Consider the following 10,848-nt stretch of genomic DNA (forward strand, 5'->3'; position numbering starts at 1 on the left):
ACTAGATCATTTAAGTCTTTGTCTTGTAATTTAATATTTATTTTCTCTTTAGTTTTACCTTTTTTTTATATATATATTTAATAATATTTTATCTACTTTCAAGAGAACTTAAAAATATTTTTTTTGCCCCCGAACATTAACTACAGCTTTAAAGCTTTCAGCCGGCAACTTATAAACTGTTAATTTTCTTTAACTAATACAATTTAAATAATTAAAAAATAGTTAATTGCTATTATTAGATGTAATGTGCATAAAGCTTACATTTTTTTATACTATAAATTATTTACTATTCAGTGGCTAAATGTTTGAGCTGCATTAAAAAGTAAATTTGAAGGTTTTATGCATTTGTTTCGTAAGAATTCAATCGTCCCGAAATTCCATTGAGTGTTTGTGTTTTTCCTTCTTTTTTTGCCATAATAAACATTAAATCGTTTTCTTTTATATTGTTTTTTATTGTCTCATTTGTTGCCATTTGTTTATTATTATTCACTATGTGATTGTTTGTTGGTATTGTATTTGAATTAAGAACTATTTTAGCGTTTATTTCTCTAACTACATTTCCATAAAGAGCAAGATTTCTTTGGCGAATAAACTCTAGATATTCGCATTCTCTGAATGTCAAAAAACGGTAAATAAACTTCGAATTTTTTTCACTTCTAACAAGGTAGAATATATTAATCAAATGGGTTAATATGTACACAAAAACACCAATAACTGATGCAATAATTGAGAGAATCAAAACAAACCATATAACCATCAGCACATATTGATACAAAATATTTGAGGAGATTTCACATAAAACTTTATTTTTGTTATCAATAGCGGATCCACCATCCATTGCAAGCTCGTGTACATCACAATATCCAAAAGTAGGAAGCATTTTATTACCAGGAGTAGGTATTTTTCTTAAATTATAGTTTAAAGCCATAGACGAATTATATTGAAGCCACTTCAACCAATTCACTCCGTAGTCGCGGTATCGATGGTTTAAAATATGATTGAGAAGATTAAAAGTGAATGCATTAATACCAACATAGGCACATTTTATTAAAATGTTTGCAAAAATTCTGTATCTCATTTTACGCTTTGTGTTTAATTCACGATTAAAGTAGTTATCAACAATATCATTGACTTCAGTCTAAGATAAAAAATTTATATGTTTATTATGTACTATTACACATTATTAGATATTATATATTTATTATTACAGGCATGACAAATTAGTTAAAACTAACATTAAATGAAAATACAAAAGATAAATAAGTTTTATTAAAACACTTTAATTTAATAAAATTATAAACGGTTTATTTATAATTATTAAAATTATAGAACACTTTTAAGTTAATAAAATTATAAACCGTTTTTGATTATTAAATCTTTGGTATGTACCTTAGAGTTTTTTAAATGTTGCCTCAAACTAATTATATCGGCGTTAATTAGTCTGTATAAAACATATGGTAGGTAAAATAAAGTTGATAAACTAGCCATGTAAAATGGCATCCATTGATAATGAGAAAAATAGTATTTTTCCATTGGCGTGCACATCTTGTCTAATTCATAAAGCTTTTTCCTTGTTTTACACAAGTCCATATTGTCTTTTCTTATGCCATCTATTTCAACATACTGTGGTATCCCATAATAAGCAGAACGGTCAGCGTAGTTTTCCATTTGTGGGTAAATATAAAACCCCTGGATCCAGCATGCTTTATGTACAAAATCTTCATTTATGATTGAATTTTTCGGGAGAGTGCAGAAGACATTATCGCGGAACCAATCAACTCCTATTACTAAACTTGCAACCATAAAGGATTTAGCCACAAAAATTCTTGATATTTGATCACTGTAGCTATCATGTCTGTGTTTAATTTTAATTGATAAAATAGATTTAATACTCCCTGTAATAAGAGACATGCTGTTTGTACTTTAATTTGATTTTATCTGTAAAAGTTTTGTGGCAAAATATTAAATAAGGTTTTTGAAGAATGACAACACATCAATTTTTAATATGTCTTGCAGCAAGAAATTTTTTTAATTATGGATTGATTCTTTCATTTTATTTGTGCGCTATTAAAGCTTCTTCCATTTATTATTTAAAAAAAAAGATTTTTTCTATTATGCGCAACGTTTATTGTTTTTGTAAAAAAAAAAAATTTTAAATCTATAAGTCAGCATTTCATAAAATTATTACGAAAATTGTAAAATAAAAAATTATTGAACTTTATATATATTTTTTAAAATGTGACGGTGTCATTTATATCGGTAGTTTTAAGGGTTATGTAAGAAATTTATTAAACGTATAAGTAATCGAGTTACATATTGCTCATTATATGGTAAGTCAATAATTCATTTGGTAGGTAATTTTAAATTAATTTTTGATTGTTTACTATAGGTATCAGACGATTAATGCATACACTTTGAGTCATATGACATTGTGACGTCTTTTTAATTTTCTGGTTTTAAAAGTTGTTCGTGTCAATCGAAATATTACAATAAGGAAAAGATTTAAAATATTAATGTTTCAGTAATAAAGGCGACAGATAGTAATCTGTTTCATTTATGTTAATGAAAAAGGAAAGTTTATTACTCAAGAAACACAATGGAAATTGAAGCATCTTGAAAGTCGTAATTTGCTTTAACAAAACATTGGTATGTCTTTAATAACTGGTAGTATAAAATCAATTTTAACGATCAAAATAAAACATCGCCATGATAGTTTTTCTGATCAAATTTCACGAATATTTGTTGCAAAAATGTTCCTTGTTGCTAGTTTAGTAGTCGGAGTTGATTGGTTTCATGATACTGTATTTTGTGTTCTTCCTAAAAATTCAAAAATGTCAGAGAATTTTGTTCACAGTGCATGTTGGATACAAGGATTTTATATATATCCGCAAATGGAGAGTTTTATCAACGAGTCTGCATACCATGGAATTCCTCAATACGTTGAGCTCGATGGTATTTCAAACGAGGGAAATTTTTTGTGTAAAACAGTAAAGAAATTGTATGAACGAAATACCAATTGTAATCCTATGGAAAGACATTATTTTGCTCACTTTCAATGGATGCCTTTCTATATTGCTAGCTTAGCAGTACTTTTTTATGTTCCATATTTTTTATTCCGTATAGTCAACTCAGATATGATTAGTCTCCAACTTCACATGAAGATTTCAGAGGTAATTTTTTTTACTGACGTTGTTTCTAATTTAGAATTTTTTTTGTTCTTCTTATATTTACGTTAATTTATTCTTATTAATTAATTTATGTTAACTTATGACATCACTTTATAGATTGATTCTGAGGAGATAGTGCAAAATTATTTTAATCACCACGTTAATTCAAAGTCAAAAATGCGTTTAAGAATTGTCTTTAATGTGATTATAAAATGCATGTACGTCTTTGTTAACTTATTTGCGTTCAAAGTTTTGAATGTCCTTCTCAACGGGCAGTTTATTAACTACGGTATGAGTTGGGCCAAATGGTTGATTCAAAATGCATCTGTTCAGTATGCTAAAGGGTTTGCCGCCACACCAGGAAATAAAATGCTTCCCACCTTTGGTTTTTGTGATATTCATGAGTTAGCGCTTGATGGTCATTATGCTACAGAAAACAAAAATAAAGTCATTTGCGAAATCTCTTCAAACATTTTGTATCAATATGCAATGGTTCTTCTCTGGTTTGTGTTGGTTTTTGGGATATTTGTTTCCATTGTTGGTTTGCTGGAGAATATTTTTACTCATATCTTAACTGCATATTGGAAGTCCAAACCTCCGTGTGGATCAAATAATATTTATCGCTATTTAACATTTCGTGAGTGTGAATATTTAGCATATATTAGGAACAAGAATTTTGCCGTATTTGGAAATGTTGTTAGAATTATTGCTGCAAAAAATTGTCTTCTTAAGAGTGTCATTCCACTACATCTAATTGCCCAAAAAGTAGCTAATAACCGCGTAATCACTAAATCGGTTAATGGTTTTAATAACTCGTCGTTAGATGATATTGGAGATTGCTCACCTGAGGAATTGAATTTTTTTCGTAGTACCGATCATGAAATGACCAAAATGAAATTTAAAGATCGAATGAAAGCCGAAACAAAATATGCACTCTTAGATGATTTGCTTTCTGGTGGTTTATAGAATTATTCGCTAATTAAGTTTGAATTTTCACAATAAAACTTTAGGTTATAATAAAATTGTAGTTTATTGATATTAAGAATATTGAATTTTACGTTTAGGTAGTCATGGTTATTTTTACATTCACTTTTAGGTGGTCATAGGTTTTTTAAGCTCAAACAAACCTTTTGCCCAAATCAACCTAAAATATCTTAAATTACTCATTGGTCACAAAATTTAAAATTTTAATAAATAAGGTATTTTTATATATTTCTACATAAAAATACCTTGTTATAAAACTCTTTTTTTTAAATAACAAATTCACTCTAGAAAAACACTTCAACAAAAAACACTTTTTTCGTGACAAAAGGAGAACAAGTTTTTTCTTTAGTTTTGAAAATAAGTAATATTTTGTTTTATATTTTCAAGAGTTAAAAAATCTCGTCGCGTTTTTTTTTTTTTTGCATAAAGTTTTTTTTTCTTGTCTTCTGTCTGTTACCGAAGTGAACAGTTAATTTTCAGCAAACTTGTATACATTAATGCGGATATCTATTGTTGATGTTTTCCAAAAAAGTTAATTGCAGCCTGCGAACAAAACACCGTCACATTTTTGCCTAATTCCCAATTTGTCCTTACCACCAATTTAAAAGCTATGAGTTTATTATTTTTACTATCTTTTACTAAATTTATATTAATCATTTTAAATTTTATAAAAATTTTTTTACGTTCGTTTCAAAATTTTTATGACCATGTTGAGTTTTCAATCCCTAAAAATGAAAGAGTTCCATAAAGTTTCGAAAAGTTATGCCCGTGTTGCATGGGTATAACTTATTGTACTTTTCGATTACAGAGAATTAAAAGATTTAAAACTAAACTTTTTCAATTCAAATTTAATTAGAATGATCGTAAAAATACGTGATATGTATTTTATATTTTTTTATATTTAATCCACATATTTTACTTGCTCAGTTTTTAAAAACTAAGACATAAATAAGTGTTTTTCGGTATTTTCATAAAAGGCAACTTATGAATTTTCATAAAAGGCATCTTCATGGCAACTTATATATATCTTTTCAAAAAAGAATTGGTGGTTATAAAGCATGTTTTCAAATTGTTTCGAAAATAAAATTTACCTATTGCTTATAAAACACGTTTTAGAATTGTTTCCAAAATAAAATTACAATGAATTCTATGTATAGTTTTTTTGTTTTGCGATATTTGACAACATTGAATTAGATCGTAAAAAAATATGCTATTACAACATTATTGAGAACTTTTTTCTTTTGGTTAAATACCCGTATTTTTATCAGATTTAGATTATTTTTTTTGAAATTACTACAATTCTTATATGACCATGTTTCAAAAGCGTATTTATAGATTTTACAAAACTCGCGCCTTTATTTGGATACAGATAAACAAGCTTGTCATTTATTCCCTCACATTTACAGTTGAATAAGGTTGTCATTCCAATACATTTTTATTATATGTTATAAAACAGAAAATTCTATTTGATTTATAAAACAATTAATTCTGTTATAGCAACCTCCGATAATATCCACATCTAATGCAATACAACAGTCATACAGATCCATTCTTGACTTAAAATTTTGTATTCATTACAAAAAAATTTTGAAATATTTTCTTTTACTTCATATAGAAAGTTTTTTTAAAGTACCACCATTTGCAGAGGTTAAACCTTTTCTTTAAATGTACTTTACAATATTTGAAAAGATACAATACCATAATGTGCCACTGTTTGCCGAAGTTTAACACGAAAAAAAACGTTTTTATTGAAGTTAATAAATTATCTTTCTTTTTTTTATTTTCTTAAGCTTACTGTTGCCCTTAGTGTAGTGCCCAATAGAAAAAATTTAAAAAGTTTAAAAGAACAATCAGCATTATTTGGTCTAATACCAAATGCTTTTTTGTAACCTGGTCTATTACTAAATGTTTTTCTTATAGTGGAATAATTTTTTGTCATTTAAAACTGTTTATAAAGATGTGTTTAATGCTAGTATAATGTTGCCTTAAATATAACATAATAATAATATATTAAACTATAATTTAATATATATATATATATATATATATATATATATATATATATATATATATATATATATATATATATATATATATATATATATATATACGTATATATATTCATACAGACCTTTGCGAGAAGCGGGAGCTTTAGCTTTCGCTCTTGCCCACACTCCCCAAAAGAGCAATTTGCGGCTTTCGCAAAAGTCAAGTTTTTTCTCTCGAAAATGTAATTATCATTGTCACTAAAATGAAAAACACAAAATCATTTTTATAAGAAAAATTAACTGCATAATAAACTGCAATGCGTTTTGAAAGACACGGTTGTTCAAAAAACAAAATTATAAAAAAACGCTGATTTAAATGCAAATATTTTTGATTAGATTGGACTAATCGATAAAAAACTATAATTGTTACACTCTAAATTATTGCTTAATAATTTTTATTTTATGTAATGAATTATGTATTTTATATATTCATTTCTTTAATATATCATTCACTTTTATAGTGGAATTTTTTGTTGTAATAATTCTTAAAATGCCTGCATTCTATTGCAGTAAGAAAATATAAAACATTTTTTATAAGCTCTAAAAACTTTTATAGCTCTTTGTCAAATTTTTTATCAAAGTAAGTTTTTTATCAAGTAATGTTGTTAATCAATGAATATCTCGTAAAAACCCAAAGACAACGTTCGTCTAAAGAATTTAATCACAGCGCAATAAATGACGCTTGTTATGTAATTTATTCTAATAACATTAACGTTACAAACATATATCTTATACCGCTAGTTTAGATGAGCAGTCTGACGTCATACTAAAATAGCCTGCTCCTGGGGGCTTCAGCACATGCATCGACTTACAAATAGCTTGACTCGCAGCAGGGTACTGCTACACCGACTAAGGGTTTGGTATGGGGCAGCAATCTTTTCTTTCGTTATTCTTAATTTTTTTCAGAAAATTCATATTTAATTTATGTAACAAAAATATGATAAGCAATTTTCATATATATATATATATATATATATATATATATATATATATATATGTTTAATCAACACCGACTTGTGTGGGTGAGTCGATCAAAAATGGCTTTTTTTCAAATGTATCAAATGTTTCATGTTTAGATATGCAATCTTCCCAAATACACTTCACCTGTAATATCACGTTCCATTAAGGTAAATTTTACTTTTTAATGGTACTTTTTTACACACATGTACACACACACACACACACGTATATATATGTATATATTTATATATATGCAACCCTCGAAATTAGGGTCGACATTCGGCAATGCCGATCTAAAAGTCTTTGAGGCCTCATTTTTCCGAGGGTTGTATATGTATGTATTTATGTATGCATATATGTATGTATATATAAATTATACAGCTTATGCTTTACGTATTTAGCATTATACATATTTGTACTATTTAGCCACAGAGCTCGCCTTACACTGAACTTGCTGAAGCTTATTCTACTTATGATCCAGCTCATTTAAGAGCAGTAGCTAACAAACATCAGTCAGTTTTTCATACGGTATTTATAGTCTTCTAAACTACTCTTTGTTATTAGATTGAGTTATTAAAGAACAATTTTTATAAATTTTCTTTATTATTATTGTTAAACTTTATAAGTGATTTTATTAATTTTCCTTTTCAAATTTTTTTTCCCGCATAAATACAAAACAGGTTAATGCACCAAATGTATTATTGCTTCTACACCGCTCATTTCTTATATTAAATTTTTTTAATTTTTAATTCATACAAATATTTTTTAAGGATAAAAATATTGGTCTTGTAAAACAAGTAATGGCTTCACTCGTTAAAAAACGAATACAGAAACTAACGAAGGTTTTGCTTATAAATATATATGTTTGTTTTTAATATTGTACATGCTATCGTGTCAATGTTTTTTTGTTGTTTTTTTTATCTATAAAAAAAACAAAATCATCTCTTTATTTATTTATTTTTATCTATGATTGTCAATGTTTTTTTGGTTTTTTTTTTTTTTTGTATCTAGACATTTCTTACTCTATCATTATCAAATATGGCAGCTAGAGTTAATCTAAGGGATGCTTCAGAAGCCGAAAAGTTTCTTTTAAACATGGTGCGCATATATACTTACATACGTACGTATATATATATATATATATATATATATATATATATATATACATATACATATACATATACATATATATATATATATAAATTAGTAGAAAATCACAAAAATTTTTCTCATTTAACACTGTGTTATATATATATATAATTTTTACGTCTTATTGTTTGTATATTTAACTTTGTTTTAATGATTTAGATAGCAGAAGGAACTATTTTTGCTACTATCGACCAAGATGCTGCTATGGTATCTTTTCATGATAATCCTCAAGATTACTACTCCGCCGAATTTTTTTCAAAGTTTGATTCTGAGGTAAATTAATAATAATTTATAATGGCTCCTTTTTAGTAAATGTCCAGCTTTTTTAAATGTTTTTGGCCATTATTAGTATCTTAAGTTTAGTTATTTATATGTTACTTTTTGAAGTTATTCTTTACAGATTACAAATTGTATACATTTGAACGAACGGTTACAGATTATGGATAGAGAATTGCAAACCAATCCGCAATATGTCCAAAGGGTGAGTTAACATTGAACAAGCAATATTCAATATTACGGTGTATTTTTTGTATTTGTTGGTTGCGTATCAATTACTAAAAAATATTCTGTGAATATTCATGAAGAAATATTTATGAACTATTTGATTAATTTTAAACCTCTTTAAGTACTTTCCATAGTATGATCAAATTTTTTTTTAATTAAGTTAAAGGTAATAAAAATCATCTTAGTTTATATATAAATTACTTTGTTGGGTTCAAATTTAAACAACTTTAAACAAGGATTAAAAAGAAATAAATAAAATTTTTACCGTTGAATTTTTTTTTTTTTTTTTTTTAACCTTACTTTAAAATTTACAACTTTAGCAAAATTTACAAATGTCTTTAAAGAATGAACATTTTTGCCTTAATAAAGCAAAAATGTTCATTTTTAATAATAGTGTCTAAAAATAGTTCCTGGTAAAATAAACACAAATTCATTTCTTCATTATTTTTTGTAACTGAAAATTGATGTTATATTTAGATGTTAAACCTAGCTCAACTCGATGATGCAGGGAGAAGCGATGAAATTGTTGGTTAGAAAAATGAAACGCGATAATCAGTCAAAGAATGTATAGGAATTTATATTTTTCCTAATATCTTGAAAGCTTTTTTTTTTCATATTTTACATGTAATAATTTATTTTCGAAGTAATAAGTTAGTTAAGGAAATTTTTATTTAGAGATCATCAAGCAGCAGTTTTTTCATTTTTATTTAGAAGTGGTCAACCCTCCCTTCAACTCTAATTATTTAAGTGTTAATCCTTAATTTCGATAACACCAAGCAAGAAACTATCCTACAATCGGTTGCTTCAAGTATTAGTTTTAGAGATTATTAACCAGCAGCTTGTTCAATTGTCAAAATTTTAAGCTCGCCAATCTTTAATTTTTTTTAACTGTCGATTATTTTAAAGACCATCAACCATGTTTTTTTTTAGTGAATTACTTAAACTAGACTTATCATAAGATGGTGAACGACAAACTTGATATTTTCGTATTATTTTTTTTGATTAATTATTTGTTACCTGATTTATTTTTGTCAAATAAAAATGTAAAAAAAAATTCTTAATTTTTTCTTGACAAAAATAAATCAGTTGACAAATAATAAATCAAAAAATGTAATATCAATAGCCTGTCGTTGTCGTTATAATAGCCTGTCGTTATGTCGTTATAATAGACGTATAACTCTAGTTAACCTTTTTTAGAGGGGCGAAGGGGTGGGGTAGGGGAATTTATTTAATAACAAAAAAACTAATCAAAGTTTAAAATCAAAACTTCAAATATTGATCAATACTAAATTAATCAATCAAAGTTTGTACCAATTTTATGATAAATGCATCAACAAAGGTAATTTTTTTGTAGCAAACCACTTCTTAAAAATCAGGTAGAAACTATTAAAATATTTTTTTCCGTTTTCTGTTGAACAAAGATACAAAGACAGTATTTATATTCATATCTGAGCTCGAAAACCACTTGACAGACAAAAAGAAAGTGGTCGAATACCTTTAACAACACTTTAAAAACAAAAAAATAACAAGGAATCTAAAAGTTTATTTTATGTTATAAACAAAGATTGAGAAGCATTCTCGTGATTCTGAAGAAGATTATTAAAAATTATGAAAATTCTGATTTTATTGTTTATGACTATAGTCATAAACAATATATATATATATATATATATATATATATATATATATATATATATATATATATATATATATATATATATATATAGACACAATAAACATAGTTACCTCATATCAACAACTTGCTCCGAATTTGGTAATGATTTGTATTATTTATTTTATTATCGTTCTTTAATATTCATCAAGTGTTTGCAAGATTATTTTAGAGTTCTAAAAGCCGAAGTAACCGTAGTAGTGATTTGTTTGTGTGTTTAAATTTTATTATTATTATTATTATTATATATATATATATAAATATATATATATATATATATATATATATATATATATATATATATATATATATATATATATATATATATAGCTGTTTTTTTAACACATTGTTCGCTGTTGCTTTG

The 10,848-nt window shown here is 26.1% G+C and overlaps 2 protein-coding genes across 2 annotated transcripts in view; one reads left to right on the forward strand and one right to left on the reverse strand.

The window, feature by feature from the left end:
* The window catches only part of LOC100207009 (COP9 signalosome complex subunit 3), a 52,767-nt gene extending 43,270 nt beyond the window's left edge, over window positions 1-9,497 (forward strand). Inside the window, exons 8-14 of the mRNA XM_065804544.1 lie at window positions 7,276-7,326; window positions 7,586-7,687; window positions 7,930-8,001; window positions 8,171-8,257; window positions 8,468-8,581; window positions 8,709-8,789; window positions 9,290-9,497. Of these exons, the coding sequence (XP_065660616.1) occupies window positions 7,276-7,326; window positions 7,586-7,687; window positions 7,930-8,001; window positions 8,171-8,257; window positions 8,468-8,581; window positions 8,709-8,789; window positions 9,290-9,346 (564 nt within the window). The 3' untranslated portion in view covers window positions 9,347-9,497. The remainder of the gene's footprint in view (window positions 1-7,275; window positions 7,327-7,585; window positions 7,688-7,929; window positions 8,002-8,170; window positions 8,258-8,467; window positions 8,582-8,708; window positions 8,790-9,289) is intronic.
* Window positions 209-2,016, reverse strand: LOC124811021 (uncharacterized). The gene is made up of 2 exons (XM_065804543.1): window positions 1,390-2,016; window positions 209-1,138 (listed from the first exon to the last, which is right to left on the reverse strand). Exons 1-2 carry the CDS (start codon window positions 1,909-1,911, stop codon window positions 338-340), a joined length of 1,323 nt encoding a protein of 440 aa, XP_065660615.1. The 5' UTR covers window positions 1,912-2,016; the 3' UTR covers window positions 209-337.
* Window positions 9,498-10,848: the final 1,351 nt, after the last annotated feature.

Source organism: Hydra vulgaris, chromosome 09 (assembly GCF_038396675.1).
Source record: "Hydra vulgaris chromosome 09, alternate assembly HydraT2T_AEP".
Taxonomy (NCBI): domain Eukaryota; kingdom Metazoa; phylum Cnidaria; class Hydrozoa; order Anthoathecata; family Hydridae; genus Hydra; species Hydra vulgaris.